Below are 19,130 nucleotides of genomic sequence, written 5' to 3'. Positions count from 1 at the left end.
TATAAAAACTGGAAATATTATTATGAGAGTGTGGGTGGAGGGTAGGGCGCCCAGGTGCTACAAGTGTGGCATGAGGGGTCACATAAGAGCCTACTGCCCTCCACCACTAAAGGAAAAGAAAAGGAAATCGTCGCGGAAGCCCCAAAAGAGGAAGAAACCAAAGAGAACCAAGGGAAAAAGAAACGACAGAAGAAGAGGAGATGCAACAAGAGGGGAAGAAGGAAGAAAAAAGAGAAAAGAAAGAAAAGAAAAACTGTGCGAAGCCCCAACCCACCCCAACCCCACCCACCCTCTGAATCCCACCCTTCCCCTGCAGACAGTGAACCCACCCGCTCCCCTCCAACAAGAAAACAAAAGAAAAATAACAATACAGACAGACAAGAGTTTGAAAAACGAACCCAGGCCGAACATTTATATTGTAACTGAACAGAAAGAGGTTGAAAGGGTAATGGAGGAGTATGAATGGTATGAAATGGATGGGACCAGATATGCAGTGCTGGAAAAGAAGAAATATATGAGTTTGTGTTGAGGTGTGAAAGGGAGAATTGGGAGGTGAAAGATACAAGATGAGCGATGAATTCGTGAATATATGGAGGACAGTTTCGGAGTAAGAATGGATATGGATGGTCTTCGTATTGGGAATGAACATTCAGGTGACAGTGAAAACAAAAGGACAGGTAAGTGATGCTGGCGGAGGGGGCCGTTAGCATCGCTTTCATATCATTTTTTCATTTTCATTTGCTCATAAATTTAATCATATTGTTCTATGTCCCCATGTTTTGTTATGTCCGCCATTCTTCGTAGCCCCTGGTGGGTAATAAAGAAATAACATGGAGGAAAGCACCTTCGAAAAGTGTCTTGGTGGGACTATGAAAGATATCTAATCAGAGGCGGTAAATTCACCACAATAGAAGCAAGATTCGAGTCAACGGAGCGTGCAAGGGAGTACTCGACTCGAACATGCAAAGTGGAAATATTTTATTTCTACCTTTATATCTGGGACGTAGGACGTCCCGGAAAAAAATTTTAAATGCCGCCCCCCCCCCGAAGTAGAGGTAGGCTGGATTGTAGCCGCACTTCTATACAAGAGGGAGGACAAGATCCAATTGATCGAAATTACAAGAGACGGGCTAACAATTCCAGTCTATTATATATTTTGAGTATTGTTATCACTAGCGATATCAAGATATAATTTTGCATTTTGTATTTTATGTGTAGATGTATATATATAGATGTACATCTAATATGTACACATATATATACACATATATACATGCACTAGCACTATGACCCGGCAACGACGGGTCTTTAATGCTAGTATACTTCTAAAGCTATCATCTTGCCATCTTTCATTTTAAGCTTTCTCACCCGTCTCTCCGAAGATATGTTTTATTGTCTGCAAATCTGTATGAGTGAGTGTGTGTCCATTTCTATGACATGGCAAATATGAGAACGGAATAGTTCAAGGCATCCATTTGCTGCATGCATGTGTCTGTCTTTGTGTATGTGTAAAATATTTGTCCAAAAGTTGTTTTATTGTTTGTGAATGAGAGTGAGGGTACAACCTTCAGATTCGGAAGATGAGTGCGTGAGTATTAGGAGGGGAAATATGGCAAACTGGTTTATATATATATATATATATATATATATATAATATATATATATATATATTCTCGGTCACAAAGAACATAATACACCCTCACCCACATGATTGACCGATGCCTGACCTGTTGAATTCTTCAGCCACCGGTTCTCAACATACACTGATAAACAGTTTCGCCATGGGCTCTTAGGAGCACAGTTCGATTTGTTTTTTGCTCTGCCTCTGTTCTGTTTTTGTTTTTCCAACGGATTTCCTTTTTTCTTCCTGAAGAGAGAAGACAATTATGGTCCCATTACTCAATCGGATTTTGGTAATTGTGCCTTTCGAAAACGTGTAGAATGAAAAAAACGATTTTGTTCAATCTGCGTTCAGCTCCATTTCTTCAATTCACCATAAGTTTTAATTCAATTATCCGGCACCAACGCACGGTTGCAACGCCAGATGTGTACCTCCAACCGTGCTGTTCACTGCTGTGGATTTTTGCTACTAAGGTATCGGTTAAACTTTTGATAATCTACTACAAGATTATTCATCTTTCTATTTCACATTATATATATATATATATATCTATATATATATATATATATATATATATATATATATATTATATAGTATATATATATATTATATATATATAATATATATTATATATATATATAGATATATATTATATATATATATATATATATATATATATATATACGTGAGGCGCAAGGGCCCAGTGGTTAGGGCAGCGGACACGTCGTCGTAAAATCGCGGTTTCGATTCCCAGGTCGGGCGTTGTGAGTGTTTATTGAGCGAAACACCTACAAGTTCCACGAGGCTCCGGCAGACATCTGATGGTCTGGTCGGTCACGTGATCACGTGATATATATATATATATATATATATATATATATATATGTTTCAGTGTTTGTGTGTGGATGTGTGGTGCATGCGAGTATATCAGAATGTAACTCGGTCCATATATGGTGTACGCTGTTTCCATCTCCATCACGACTGATTACCATTCTAGTGTGGAGGCACATGGCCTAGTGGCTAGAGCAGCGGAATCGCGGTCGAAGGATCGCGGGTTCGAATCTCAGACTGGACGATGTGTCTGTTTATGAGCGAAACACCTAAGCTCCACGCGGCTCCGGCAGGAGGTAATGGCGAAACTTCTGCTGACACTTTCGCCACAACTTTCTCTCACTCTTTCCTCCTGCATCTTGCAGCTCACCTGCGATGGACCGGCGTCTCGTCCGGGTGGGGAACCTATACGCCAAGGAAACCGGGAAACCGGCCCTTATGAGCCAGGCATGGCTCGAGAAGAAACAAACAAAACAAAAAACATTACCATTCTAGACCTTTCTCCTATTACTACTTCTGTTTCTTCTTGTTCTTTTCTTTTTTCTTCTTCTTCAATGAATGACTTGGGATTACGCGTTTGTTGACGTGGGGAAAAACGTCTTAGGCAAACGCCGGGCCGAAACTACAAGAAATTAGTGGAAAAGCTGTTAAAATGTCTACAGTACATAGGCTCTAATATGTGTATTAAGGTCCATTTCTTACATAGTCATTTAGGTACATTTGCGGATAATTGCGGTGATGTGAGTGATGAGCAGGGAGAACAATTCCATCAGGATATCAGAACAATGGAACGCTAGCAGGGACGGTGGGACAAACGAATGATGGTTGACTTAAATAACATTGAACATGACAGTCAAGGAAGAAAATTTTTTTACCATAGTTCTTATGATCATGAAGGTTAAATTTCTGGTGTTAGTTTATTTAATTTTGTCAGTGGACAGGTCGCGGTCTCAAAGCGACGAAAATATTTTGACAAATTAAATTAAAATTTTGAAGTGAATCTAACGGTTTTTGTGTTTCTTAAATGGCTTATAAACACATTCCACACTGTAATTGTTTTCCAGCACACGATCTCAGATCAGGTCACTTGCTATGCAAGTAAATCTCCGTTTATTTAATTATTTGATGAAAATACTTGTTGGCCTTGGTGTATTTAATCAGGTTATGTTTAAACACTTAGGATCTGATTGTTATTGCAAAAATAGTATTTCTCAATAAGCAGACCAATATTTGTTGGTTTAAATACGAATTGAGAGGTTTCTACGATATTACTTTGAGAAATATTGCTATCTATCAATACCAAATATACAGAAAACAAAATGAGAAAAATGCTTTTTTCCCCCAGAAATGAGGCATTTCTGTACAGCAAAAACGGTAACTAACGAAGAAAAACTAAGGTCATTTTCAGATTCAGCGCCCTCAAATTAGCCACAAAAAAAAATGTTTGGTGTCTCGACACCATTTCAAAAGTTTTTTGTTGATCCGTGATATTCATCATCGGGATCTACTTTCCATTCCTTCCGTCATTGTTTAGCAAAAACTCAGCCACAAATATGCTCTATTTAATTTTTTATTGTCTCAATTTTATGTTCCAGATACTTGAGTTATAACGATATCAAAGAAATCAAAACAGGCACCTTTGGAAATCTGTCCCGTTTAGAATATATGTAAGTCGAATCAGTTTCCTTTTTAGTATTTCATTGACGATGTATTTCTAAATCTGTATAATCTTCCCAGCTTTCATTTTAAGCTCCTTCACCAGTGTTTTCGAATATGTTTTTTGTTTGTAAATCTGTGTGAGTGAATATGTGCCCATTTCAATGACATGGCAAATATGAGAGCATGATAGTTCAGTGGAACAATTTGGTGCATGCATGTGTATACCTCTGATTATGTGACAACCTTTGTCCAAAAGTTATTTTATTGTTTGTGAATGTTACTGAGGGTTCACTCTTCAGATTCGGAATATGGGTGCGTGACAATTAGAAGGAATATATGGCAAACTTGTGTATGTGTGTGTGTATATATATAGGGCTCAGAAAGTGTGTCTAAAGCCAGCTGGAGGAAGTGTCCTTCTGGGGCTACAAACTACAGTACCATCCACCCTTAGGGCTTAGCCATATTTAAATGGCAAATATACATCACGATGTGTTGCAGCTACTGTTTTATAACTCGCTCTAATATATATGTATATAATATATATATATATATATATATATATATATATTAATATATATATATATATATATATTTTTATATATATATTATAAATGAAAGAATGAAGTTGAACGACGAATTAACAAAATTCCTTTATTTTATTTTCGACATATGTTTCGAAGGCTGCATATTCCTAATTTCGAAGGAATAAGGGGTGCATTATGTCGCCTTCTCATCAGGAAAAGCAAGGAACTTATGTCAGCATGAAGATGCACAAAAAGCTTTTAGATGACTGCCACACGGAGCCCATAACGATAATGAGTGTTTCTTTAAAATATTCCTTTTAAGCAGTGACGTCAAAATGGTTGAATTAGAAGATTCTAGAAGGTCAAGGGTTCAACAAGGTTGGAGTAGGGAGACCTAAGAATAGGAAGTAAAAGGTGCAGGTCAAATGAATGGTGATTTTGTTGTTTTCTTTTGTGAACGAGTGCCTATGTGTGTGTATGTATATAACTGCATTAATGGCTATGTGTGTGTATGTGTGTGCGTGATTGTGTGTGTGGATGGGTAGATGCCAAAAAACAGACAGTGGTGAAGTGACAGGTTTGTGTCTGTGTGTTTGATTGTGCTCACGATAGAGAGAGGGAAAGAGAGAGAGAGGAGGGCGAGTTAGCGAGACAAAGGTAAAACGCACCTCATTGGGTTGGGTAGTAGTCCTTTAAGAGTATAAAAATTGACTATGGGGGTGATATATAAATGGGACTATACTATTAAAATTCAAGGAGGTTATCTATATTAATCATTATCATAAGTGAAGGTGTGTTTTTGCCAGTGCATGCATCTATAGGATTTCTCGACTATTGTATTTATTAAGGGACTTTGGCGAACAAAATATGGAAAAGTTCGGAATTATAGACGCCACAAAATTTTCTGCCCTTATCAAACGGAAAGCATACAGACAATATGGACCATCCCAGCTTGAAAGTTGTATTACTGTCCTTAAGACGCCAAACTATTTTACTTAGTCCTGTACTGTGTTGTTTTCTCTTATCTCGGAAAGTTGAATAATGGTTGGAGATCCTGTGAGATAATTTAGAAGTAGTTGCCCCAATGTAGAAGAAGACATCGGTACCGGAAGAAATTTTGCACTGGTGAATGGAATTTCTAATTTTGGAATTGCTGGATAAGAACTTTAATCTGTTAGGGTTTACCTCCGAGATTAAGACGGAGTTATTATTGTTATGATTGGTGTTAATATTATTGCTAGCACTGACCACAATACTATTCCTATTATTATCATTACTATTAATTGTACTATCGTCGGTAATTTTCCTGACTATAAGAATGCTGGGGTTGTTATCAATACTACCACTGTTATTATAAATGCTGTCGTTATTACCACTAACACTACCACTGTTAATAATCCGACTAATATTATTATTAATATTACTATTGTTAATGCCAACGCTGCTATGAATGTTGCTATTATCAATACTATTTCTATTATTATCATTATTGTATGTTTGGTTGGAATTGGTAAGGGCAGTGTCGCTACTCCCGGGTGATGAGTCCTTATTTAGTAGCTTGTTATTATGGGAGGCAATGATCTGCGATAGATTTCTAGTGTTGGAGAATGCAATCCTTACCTTATGCGAATTGATAGTAGAGTAATACCTAGAATTCCTGGGAAAGTTTCTAGCTACGGCTTCACGGAACTGTAAAGGGAGGTTAGACGTGATTTGTTTCCCGAAAGGAATGACAAACCAGATATAGTTTTTTGGGGACTTAGAATAGTTCAGAGTGTTACCATTTACATTAAAGGGAGTATTTCTGTGTTGGAGAATTGGTGTTGGTTTCCGATTGCCTCCCCTGGTCCGTAAATTATTGTTGTTAAGTATAGTGGTGTCGACGTTGTTAGAGCTGAAATCATTATTTACATTATTTCTATTGTAATTAGCTTTCTTATCCTGAGAAGCATATATCGGTTTAGAATGGGCCGGGTCGATGCATGATACCTTATCTCTATAACCGGCTTTTGATAAGGCGGCGTTATAAAATTCCGCTTTTTGGTTAAAGATGTCGACATTAGCAGATAAATTTGATAGTCTTAAGGATATATTTTTAACTAAATTATCGGTGATAGTTTTGGCATGGTTACTAAAAATGCTTATATATTTAAGATTAGTAGAAGGCTTATGATAAGGGAAGTAAGAATTATTCTGCAGATTTAGGGTAACATCTAAGAATTTGGCTTTAGTTAATTCGTCGTCGAAAACTATGCTCAAGCTCATTCTGCTAAAAAATCTAGCTAATCTGTTTTTAGTCTTCTGTATCATATTATTCGGAGCATTCTGTAGGTAAAGTAGACAATTGTCTCGATACAGACCGCCGCAGATGTCCGGGAATTGGTCGGCCAATTCATAGAGAATATAGATTCCGACCAAATCGGCTATCTGGGCGCTATCTGTACTTCCCATTAGTACATCGAATGCGTTGGGGGTATCCCTGCGGACCCATAACTTATCATCGAACTTTATGAAGGATTTTCTAGCCGCTAAAATTACATTAATTTCCTCCCTTGAGAGGCCTGCCTTATTATGTGCGTGCCATAGGGCCTTATTGAGTACACTAGGGTTGATCGAAGGGTAGAAACTAGATATATCGAATTGAATGAATTTTGTGCCGTGTTTATTAGTAATAGAAGAAAACCACTCTACGACTTGAGTGGAGCACATAATAAGGCATCATTATCGTTGTCAATACCATCAATGCTACCATCATTATCATTCATAATATTGTTAATATCACTTACGTTAGGATCCAAAGTGGCACATATGTATGTCCGGGTTCCATTTAGTAATTTTCCTTATGACATAAATACTCTATTGGATTTGAATTTAAATTATCATTGTCTTCCTCATGGTTGGTCCGTTGAGAGCCGCCCCCACACCGCACAAGAAAGACATACACATCCACATCCAACCCTAAACCCACACGTCCACATAAAGACCCACACACACATGCACACACACATGAGTAAACCCCGACACATCGCTACACATTCACTAGATTGCAGAGTGCATGTCTGTCATCGCATGGCTTATAGACAAATCAGTATAGGCCGCAGTGTCTATACACTAACACACACACTCACACGCACATCCGCATATACTCATAGATATTAATACAATCCCATATACTGTATCAGGGAACATTCGCACACACATATGTACATATTTAAATATATACATTTATTCATGGGTGGATATAAGTATAGGTTTTATTTGTACGTATGAGTGCGCAGACATATATTTAAATATGTATATATGTGTGTGCGAATGTTTATATTCATATACTGACCTACCATAAAAGGCTAATATTGGTAAAATGAGACTTACTTATCTACATGGCCGAAACAGCTGTAAGATGTAATCTATACTTATATTTATATTCCCTTTTTTATATATATTCTACTTATTATACAACATTACTCTTTTATGTACACTTTTTTGTGTACATTCCTTTGTGTACACTGATTTGTTCTGCTCTTTTATGTTTAACCCTACAGTCTCTTATGTGGTGGTTTAATAAAGTATGTGATTGAGTATTATCTGATAATTGATATTTGATTTATGTATTTCTCCATTTTCTTATCTTGTATATATATATATTTTATATCTATATAATATATATATATATATGCATATATATATGATATATATACATATTATATATAATATATAATATATATATATATTATATTAAATATATATATATATATATATATATATTATATATATATATATATGTATATTATACATACATATATATTATATATATTTGCATAGGCCAAGCAAAAAATGGTTTGCGTAAACGAATGGCCCTGCACAGATCCCAGATAAAAATTCCCCAAAACAGAAAAATAGCTTTTAGCCAATACATAGATACTTGCGCCAAAAAAAAACACCAAACTTCAGGATTTTCCCCCTCTACCATTTAGGGACGATACAACCTCGAGACAACGAATAGTAAAGAAAATCTCTTTATTACAAAATACAGGCCACTTCTTAACGGGTCTACGACAAACAATTAATATACCTCAACTTTAGAATAAAAGAAATATATACACACCCAAAATATTACATTCCATAGAATCCATTACTAATCAGCCCCATCACAGCTAACTTTCACCCATTCATATTCTCCCTTCTCTGTTTTTTCTTCTTCTTCCTCTTCTTCTTCATTATCATCATTATCATCATCATCGTCGTCATCATCATCACCACCATCATCACCATCATCTTCTCCTTCTCCTTCTTCTTCTTCTTCTTCTTCTTCTTCTTCTTCTTCATCATCATCATCATCATCAGCATCGTCATCTTCTTCTTCTTCTACTTCTCCACCTTCTACCCCTTAACCTTGTCACTAATGTCTTTCAATATAACGCCTACGCAAATTCCATAAACAATTCCTGAATTGAACTGCGACTGTTGTCCGCCACTGACCATTCAAAATACGACCATCAAGGCATTCCAAGATTTCCCCACCCCCTCTCCACATCAGCCTTCTTCTTCACCTACCCTACCAAGAACTCACAACGACCTCGAACACACAAGTGCAAACAAGGGAATCACCACTGATTACCATCCTATACATTTCTCCTCTCCTCTTCCTCCTCCTCCTCCTCCTTCTTCTTCTACTCCTTTTCGTTCTTCTTTTTCATTTTCTTCTCCAAATCCTTTCTTTTCTCCCTCTTCTAATTTGTCGTCTTCTTCTCCTTCAAGATTTTCTTCTCCATCTTCTCTCCTATATCTTCTTTTTCTTCTTCTTCATCTTCTATCATCTTCTTTGCTTCATCTTATTCTCTTTCTTGGTTCTTTTCTTCTTCTTTCCTCTTTCTTCTTTATTTTCTTTTTCCTCTTCACATTCTTTTTCTCTTTCTCCTAATGTCCTCGCCTCGTTCTCCTTCCTTTTCTTCTTCTTTTTCTTCTCCTTTCATTCTTCTCTTTATTTTTCATTTCCTTCTCCTTTTTTATCTTCTACTTAGTATCTTCTTCTCCTTCATGATTTTCTTCTTCATCTTCACTCCTTCTATATCTTCTTCTTCTTCTTCTTCTTCTTCTTCTCTTTTTTTTTTTTTTTTTTCTTTTTTGTTTTCTTTTTCTTCTTCCTCATCTTATTCTTTTTCTCCTATTTTCTCTCTCTATTTGTTTTCCTTCCATCATTTTCTTACTATTTTTATTTTTTTCTTTCCTTCACCTCTTTCAATCCAATTAACTATTTCTGCTGCTTCATTATCGTCATCTCATTCTTCATATTCTACTCATCCTTGTTGATTTAAGAACTCCTTCTACATCTCACCCCACATTATCCGATTGTATTTTTCACATTCCTCTTCCTCCCAGACCGGTTGTTGTTCTTGTTTTCTTCTCCTTCCGTTCCTTACTCTCTTCTATTTGTGCACCAACCCCTTCTCCATCTCCTTTTTCCCCTGTTCTTTTTTATTCTCCTCCCCTTCCTTTACACTCTTCTTCTAAAATTTAATCTTTTTTCCAATCCGTCCCTCTCAAATTTCTTTCACGTCATGTCTTTTCTGTTTTCTCTGTTTTCTATTTTCTATCGACATTCTCTTTGTATTCACCATCACTATCATCATCATTGCCATTTTCAACATCCTTAATTTTATCGTCATCAACATATTCATCGTCATCGACAACAGAAACAGCACCAGCTTCACAGTAGTTACCAGAGTCATCATCATCATCATCATTATCACCACACATGTCCTCATCATCATTGTTATTACAACACCATTATCTTCAACACTACCACCATCCTCCTGCCATCAGTCCCTACCTCATTTTCATCCATACCTATTTCTTTACTACCCACAAGGGGCTAAACACAGAGAGGACAAACAAGGACAGACAAACGGATTAAGTCGATTATATCGACCCCAGTGCGTAACTGGTACTTATTTAATCGACCCCGAAAGAATGAAAGGCAAAGTCGACCTCGGTGGAATTTGAACTCAGAACGTAGTGGCAGACGAAATACCTATTTCTTTACTACCCACAAGGGGCTAAACACAGAGGGGACAAACAAGGACAGACAAAGGGATTAAGTCGATTAGATCGACCCCAGTGCGAAACTGGTACTTATTTAATCGACCCCGAAAGAATGAAAGGCAAAGTCGACCTCGGCGGAATTTGAACTCAGAACGTAGTGGCAGACGAAATACCGCTAAGCATTTCACCCGGCGTGCTAACGTTTCTGCCAGCTCGCCGCCTTCATTTTCATCCATACCATCACAACCCCCCATCTCCATACACTTGCTTCTCCTATTCCTTAATATCATCATCATCTTTATCTTCATTTACATTCCTTCTCCTACACTAAGCTAGTGTTTAGCCGTCATATTTTACATTTTATAATAAAACATTTCTATACATTTTCTAATCATCTAATATTTTACTTACAGACATTTCAGTCATAATATTTTCCAATAAATCTCCTTTCCAACCTTTTGTCTTATAGATATTTGAATGGAAATGATATCGAGAAATTTCAAGTAGGATCCTTCAGTGACCTTCCCAGTTTAGGATATCTGTAAGTTGGATAAGACTTGTTGAAAATTTTCATTGACAGTATCTCCCTAAATATTTAAAACCTTCCCATTTTCTTTTGCGCTCCGTCCTTGTTTCTCTTTACATACTCAATCTCTTTCGATAGCAATGTGCGATTGTTTGTGTTTGTAAATATGTGTGCCTGACCCCCACTTGTTATCATTTTATGGGATTAATATATTCGTTCTTCCAGTCACTTGTATTTGAATCTAGACTAAAACACACATATGAAGTGGGTGTTAATATATGTACTAGTAATTCTGACCTCCTCCTTATGAAATCCAATATGTATCTCTATTTAAAAACCCCCATACGTTTTTTTTTATTTACTGGTCAAGCTCTATTTGTATGTTCGTTGTGAATAACCAAATATGGAGTTATATGGTTTTTTTTCCAAATTCATATTTAATTTATACTTAACGGTCAATTCTCCTTACAGTTTAAGAGTTTTAGTAAGATGGTGGTTACTACTACTATTTGGGAATAATTTCTGATTTATAAAATTTTAAATTTTAGCTTTTTTGTAAATAATAGGTGAAATATTCAAAGACAAGAATAGGTGTTATGTATCGTAATTAACTATCTAGCCACAGCTTGATATATTTTTTAAGAACATTTCGAAATAAATATTATACTAATATTATACTATTATTCTAGGCGCAGGAGTGGCTGTGTGGTAAGTAGCTTGCTAACCAACCACATGGTTCCGGGTTCAGTCCCACTGCGTGGCACCTTGGGCAAGTATCTTCTGCTATAGCCCCGGGCCGACCAATGCCCTTTGAGTGGATTTAGTAGACGGAAACTGAAAGAAGCCTGTCGTATATATGTATGTATGTGTGTGTGTGTGTGTGTGTTTGTCCCCCTAGCATTGCTTGACAACCGATGCTGGTGTGTTTACGTCCCCGTCACTTAGCGGTTCGGAAAAAGAGACCGATAGAATAAGTACTGGGCTTACAAAGAATAAGTCCCGGGGTCGATTTGCTCGACTAAAGGCGGTGCTCCAGCATGGCCGCAGTCAAATGACTGAAACAAGTAAAAGAGTAAAGAGTAATAAAAAAGTCTAAAAATCAAAAACCAGAATTACTTCCGCAGCCTTCTCCTCCTTCTCCTTCTACTCCAACCCCACCTGTCCCTCTACAACTTTTCCGTCCTCATTTAATTGTCCTTTTCTTATTTCACTTGCTTGTTTCAAATTTTAATCGTTTTGTTCTTTGTCGCCTCTAAATTCTTTCACATCACAGTTTTTTTCTTTAATTCTGTTTGATCTTCTATTTTGCATCAAGAATCAGGTCTTACAAATTCTACTTAAATCAATTAATTTTGACAGGAATTTGGAACGTAACAATCTCAAGGAAATCAGAGCAGAAACATTCGAAAATATTTCCAGTTTAACAAAAATGTAAGTTGAATCCGTTTTTTTTCTATTATTTAATTGACGATAAATTGCTGTGATGCACCTGAGCACTGTATACAATAATTTCATTATTATTATTATTATATCAACTAATATTTTATTTTACAGATATTTGAATAGAAATAAAATCGACAAAATTCAAGTTGGAACATTCGATTATCTGCCCAAGTTAACATATCTGTAAGTCGGACAAGTCTTGTTGATAATATTTCATTGGCATTATATTTCTACTAGCAGCATAGCCCGGCGTTGCCCGGGTATGTAAGAGCCCCCTAGTAGGCAACGACTAGTCCCAATCTAGTTCTTTCCCTCTAGGGAACGAAGGCGCATGTGTAGGTTGCAATGTCTTCTCTTCACTCGAATACTTCTATGTATACGATGTTCGTAGCTGTCTCCCGATAGCAAGTTGCGAAAACTACAACAGAAAATGTGTTGCATATAAAAAGCTTAGATTCTCGACCCCATGTCAAATTTATCGATTTTTTTCAGAACTGAGGGAACTTTTCAAAATTATCACTGCGTTAGTTTTGAATTATGACATTGGGCTATGTATGTGTCAATTTTCATCAGAATCGGTTGAAAGCCGCGGCCAGGGTGAGGGTACAACCTGACAGACTCACAGACACACAGACAGACCAAGTGCCGTTTATATATAGAGAGATAATTCTATATAACTATTTATAGTCTTCCCATTTTGTTTCACGTCCCGTTCTTGTCGCTCTTTGTAGTCTCACTCTTTTTCGTTAGAAATATGTGATTGCTTGTGAATAGGCGCACGAGTGGCTGTGAGGTAAGTAGCTTGCTTACCAACCACATGGTTCCGGGTTCTTTCCTGCTGGCTGGCAACTTGGGCAAGTGTCTTCTACTATAGCCACGGGCCGACCAAAGCCTTGTGAGTGGATTTGGTAGACGGAAACTGAAAGAAGCCCCTCGTATATATGTGTATATATATAAATATATATATATATATTTATGTGTGTGTGTGTGTGTGTGTGTGTGTGTGCATGTTTGTGTGTCTGTGTTTGTCTCCCCAAAACATCGTTTGACAACGGATGGTGGTGTGTCTACGTCCCCGTAACTTAGCGGTTCGGCAATAGAGAACGATAGAATAAGTACTGGGCTTCCAAAGAGTAAGTCATGGGGTCGATTTGCTCGATTAAAGGCGGTGCTCCAGCATGGCCGCAGTCAAAATGACTGAAACAATTAAAAGAGTAAGAGAGTCTGTAAATATGTATAATAGTTTGTGTATGTACGTGAATATATATATATATATATATATATATATATATATGTGTGTGTGTGTGTGTGTGTATGTGTGTGTGTGTGTGTATTTGTATGAGTGAATCTATAATAGTGTATTATATAATCTATAATGATTAGCGGTAATTCGTCTGCCGCTACGTTCTGAGTTCAAATCCCGCCGAGGCCGACTTTGCCTTTCATCCTTTCGGGGTCGATAAATAAAGTACCAGTTTCGCACTGGGGTCGATGTAATCGACTTAATCTCTTTGTCTGTCGTTGTTTGTCCCCTCTGTGTTTAACCCTTTGTGGGTAGTAAAGAAACAGGTATTTCGTCTGCCGCTACGTTCCAAGTTCAAATACCGCCGAGGCCGACTTTGCCTTTCTTCCTTTCGGGGTCGATAATTAAAGTACCAGTTTCGCGCTGGTGTCGATGTAATCGACTTAATCTCTTTGCCTGTAGTTGTGTGTCCCCTCTGTGTTTAGCCCCCTGTGGGAAGTAAAGAAACAGGTATTTCGTCTGCCGCTACGTTCTGAGTTCAAATTCCGCCGAGATCGACTTTGCCTTTAATCCTTTTGGGATCGATAAGTAAAGTACCAGTTACACACTGGGGTCGATGTAATCCCTTTGTCTGTCCTTGTTTGTCCCCTCTGTGTTTAGCCCCTTGTGGGTAGTAAAGAAATATATAATAGTGTATCGGTTTGTGTTTCTGTTTCTGCCTGTCTATCATTTTCTGTGTTTATCTCTGGATCAATGATGATTTCCATACGAAACTCTTCTTTGTGTTTGTATATTTTAGGAGTACATAATTAATATACTCTTTTTCTTTTACTCTTTTACTTGTTTCTGTCATTTGACTGCGGCGATGCTGGAGCACCGCCTTTAGTCGAGCAACTCGACCCCGGGACTTATTATTTTTGTAAGCCCAGTACTTATTCTATCGGTCTCTTTTGCCGAACCGCTAAGTGACGGCGACGTAATGACACCAGCATCGGTTGTCAAGCAATGCTAGGGGGACAAACACAGACACACAAAAATACACACACACATACATATATATACATATATACGACGGGCTTCTTTCAGTTTCCGTGTACCAAATCCACTCACATGGCTTTGGTCGGCCTGAGGCTATAGTAGAAGACAATTGCCAAGGTGCCACGCAGTGGGAATGAACCCGGAACCGTGTGGCTGACAAGCAAGCTACTTACCACACAGCCACTCCTGCGCCTGTTTGTATATTTTAGGAGTTCATAATTAATATGAATATATTTTGCACAAACTTTTACAGAATTTCTCCCCTTTCTTCTCCTCCTCCCCATCGTCCTCCTTATCCTTCTACTTCTACTACATGTGCCTTTTCTTCTGCTCCTTTCTTCTACTTTACTGTTATTTATCTTTTATTTTATCTAGTTTCAGCTCACGAGCTGTGGCCATGCTGGGGCACCGCCATACTTCCTCTTCTTTTCGTCTGCTTTATTTTCCTTCTAATAGTTTCCTTCATTTTTTGATCTTTTTCTTTGTTGTTGTTGTCGTTAATCCTCTTTACCTTATTTTTTGATACTTTTTCCTCTTTATCCTCTTCTCTTCTTGTCATGCTTTCTTCCTGTTGTTTTTGTTGTTATTGTAGTCGTTGTTGTTGTTCTCCTTTTTCTACTTTTCCTTCTGCTTCTCTTTATTATCTTTCTTTAATATTCCTTTCATTTATTTAATACAACTATGTATTTTCAGTCTGTTTCATTATTGCCATCTTATCTTTATTTCCTCTGCATCCTCCTTACTTTTAGCTTCCGTCAAATTTCATCCAAATTCATCGCTTTTTACATTCCGCATTCCTGTTCCCTACCGACATGTTAAAATTTTGCTTCTTGTTCCTGCTGTCCCTTTTCTGTCTGTTTCCTTTCCTCAGCCTTTTTCTCTTTGTCCTCCTCCTACTCCAACCCCCAATCCTTCTACGACTTTTCCCGCCCTCTCTTTATTATCCTCCTCTTACTTCACCTATCTCCAAATTTTAAACTTTTCTCAATCTCTCGTCCCTAATTTCTATCACATCGCGTTTCTCCTGAATTCTACTTGATCCTTTTTTCATCAAAAATCCGTTCCTTGCAAATTCTATTTAAACTCATTTATTTTTGCCAGGAATTTGGGTGATAATCATCTCCAAGAAATCAAAATAGAAACATTCCGAAACCTTTCCAGTTTAACAAAGCTGTAAGTTGAATAATTCTTTTTTTATATTACTTCATTGACGATATATTACTAAATATGTAATAAGTTACCGACTTCATTTTAATCTCTCTCACACGCTCTCTCATATTCTAACACGTTCTGTCCAAAGTCTGTGTTACTGACAGTGTAATAATTGAGGGCAAGCACGTATTGCATGCATTCATCTTCTTCTTCTCCTCCTCCTTCCTCTTTTCCCTCTTTTTCTTCTGCTATTTCTTATTACTCCTCTCCCTCTTCTTCTGCTTCCTCATCATTTCCTTCCTACCTTTCTTCTAATCCTTCTTCGTTTCCATCCACTCTTCCTTTTACTTCACATTCTTCTTCTTAGTTTCCTTCTCCGTCATCTTTTTATCTTCATTTTTCTTCTGTATCTTTTTCTTCTTATATTTTTCTCCTTTTCTTCTTTTACCTCTTGTTCTTGCTCTTCTCCGTCATACTCTTCTTCGATTTCTATTTTTTGGCCTCCTTCTTTTTCTTCTTCCTCTTTTCCTTTTTCTTCTTCTCTTCCTCTTCCTCCGCCATCTTCTTTTCTGCTTCTATTTCGCATTCTTCTTGTACTTTTTCTACACGTTCTTCATTTTCTTTCTCTTCTAGTGTCTCTCTTCCTCCTCTTCCTCCACTTTCTTTTTCCCCCCCTTCATCCATTTTTGTACTTCTTCATTTATATTTTCTACACCAAGTTTTTCTTCTTTATTATTCTTCATTTTCTTCTCCTTTTTCTTTTTCTACACCCTTTCTTCTTTTTCGTCTATTTTGTATTCTCTTCTTTAATTTTCTTTTCCCCATGATTTCTTAATATTTCTCCTTTCTCTATCACTCGCTACATACTTTATTTCTCTAAATCCATTGTATGTAATTCGCAACTACATTGTGCTGACAAAATTGTCGACATCCTCGTCTATGTGGTCATCACTGCCATCCTTCTCATTTTCGTTATTGTCTATCTCAATCATAAACATCGTCAAGTTCATCTTTGTCCTCACCATCGTCAGCATCATTTATTACTATGACTACACAATGCTGCCATCAGATGCAGACACTTCAACACAAACATCATCACCGCCAACATTAACATCCCCACCAACAACATGCTAACTCCTCCCCCCGTCATTATCAACATTAACATCACACCCATCATTAACATCATAACTTCTTCGTCATCATCACTACAGATCTTCTGTGTCCATATTCATCACTACCACCACCACCATTAGCCCTCTACTCTACCTTCGCCTCCAAACTATCATCATCATCATCATCATGAACATCATCATCAACGCCATGTGCATTATGAAATTAAACATTATCTTGATCTACAATCCACCGCATTCGTCATCTAATGTCCCAGCCACTTTCAGTCACAAATATGTTCTATACAATTTACGGCCATATCACTTTGAAAACACCGGTTCTCGCCCGATCACCGAAGTTAAGCAAAGTCGAGCCTAGTTAGTACTTAGATGGGTGATCGCTTGGGAAACCTAGGTGCTGTAAATGCTTTTCTCTCTTTAATGGCGGTGCACCAGCATGGCCACAGCGCGTGAGCTGAAACTAGATGAAAATGAAAAAAAAAAGATGAATTACTTCTTGACTCATTTTCCTGTTTCAGATACTTGAGTTCTAATTCCCTGAAGGAAATCAAACCAGGCACTTTCCGAACTCTCCCCAGTTTACAATATCTGTAAGTTGAATAAGTCTTTTTTATAGTATTTCATTGACGATATATTTCTAAATCAGTAATATGAAATTTATGGAATTATTCATCATCGTGTTCTACCTTCCATCGCTTCTATCATCTAAATTTTGTCAAACACATGTTGTACACAATTTCTTAGAAACTCAATTTTATGTTCCAGATACGTAATTTCCAACGAGATCAAAGAAATTCAACCAGACACCTTCGGAACTCTGCCCAGTTTAAAATACCTGTAAGTTCAATCTTTTTTATAGGATTTCGTTGAGGATGAAGCTCTAAATCTGTAATATCTTCCCATCTTTTATTTTAGGCTCCCTCACCCGACTTTCCGAAGATGTGTTCTACTGTTTGCGACTCTGTGTGTGCTCACGTTGTACTCAAGGGATGTATGAGAGCATGAGAGTTCAGGGGAATCATTTAGTGCATGTATGCGTATGTTCCTGTCTATGTGTAAATTCTGTTCCTGTCCAAAGTGGGCTTTTTTCTTCTTTTGTATGTTAATGTATTTCGAAGTAAGAGAAGGCCTGTTCCTTGGATTTGAAATATATGGCTGCATGACTATTAAGACGAAAATTTGGAGCAAACAGGTTTATGTATATATGTATATATATATATAATATATATACATACACACACAAAGATACATATATATGTCTGTATATATACATATATATATATCATATATATATATATGTATAGGTATATATTTATTATAGATATAGGGTAACAAATTTTTAATTTATAATTAATAATTTCACCAACCGAAGACTGTTTGATTTCATTATTTTCCTTTTTTTTTTTTTGCCTGTGTGAGTTACAAAGAGGGTTGTCTGTGGAGTCATATTTTGTAGCGAAAGGAAACAACGGGCTTTTGGCTGCTATTTCAAAATTTTTTGGTATGTGGTTAAGCAACTCGTTGCTAAACCCTTAATTATTGTATAGGTATATATATATATATATATATATATATATTATATATATATATATATATATACATAACACCCGCACTTGATATACAGACCGAATTATATACACTCGCACACGTATAACAATACACAAACAGAGAGACGTATGTATATATATATATATATATACATACATATAATATAATATATATATACATACATACATATACATGCAGGTCTCTCTGTTTGTGTATTGTTATACGTGTGCGAGTGTATATAATTCGGTCTGTATATCAAGTGCGGTGTTTATGACTCCATCACCCTTGATTAACATTATAGACTTTACTTTTTCTTCTCCTTGTTTTTTTCTTCTTCATCTTCCACATTTATTGTTCTCTTCGCATTCACCTT

At 36.9% G+C, this 19,130-nt stretch overlaps 1 protein-coding gene and 1 non-coding gene across 2 annotated transcripts in view; both read left to right on the top strand.

Annotated features, from left to right (window-relative positions):
• Positions 1–19,130, top strand: part of LOC115229471 (protein artichoke-like) — a 105,438-nt gene that overhangs the window by 76,384 nt on the left and 9,924 nt on the right. The window contains exons 16-22 of the mRNA XM_036499216.1: positions 4,048–4,119; positions 11,147–11,218; positions 12,563–12,634; positions 12,758–12,829; positions 16,029–16,100; positions 17,728–17,799; positions 17,975–18,046. Coding sequence (XP_036355109.1) covers positions 4,048–4,119; positions 11,147–11,218; positions 12,563–12,634; positions 12,758–12,829; positions 16,029–16,100; positions 17,728–17,799; positions 17,975–18,046 — 504 coding nt within the window. The remainder of the gene's footprint in view (positions 1–4,047; positions 4,120–11,146; positions 11,219–12,562; positions 12,635–12,757; positions 12,830–16,028; positions 16,101–17,727; positions 17,800–17,974; positions 18,047–19,130) is intronic.
• LOC115229472 lies at positions 17,497–17,615 on the top strand. Its single transcript, XR_003883337.1, has one exon. It is a non-coding gene; the product is annotated as a 5S ribosomal RNA (ribosomal RNA).

Source organism: Octopus sinensis, unplaced genomic scaffold (genome assembly GCF_006345805.1).
Source record: "Octopus sinensis unplaced genomic scaffold, ASM634580v1 Contig12758_ERROPOS6398+, whole genome shotgun sequence".
Classification (NCBI taxonomy): Eukaryota; Metazoa; Mollusca; class Cephalopoda; order Octopoda; family Octopodidae; genus Octopus; species Octopus sinensis.
Note: the sequence above shows the minus strand (reverse complement) of the source record. Positions and strands in the feature narration are given on the sequence as shown.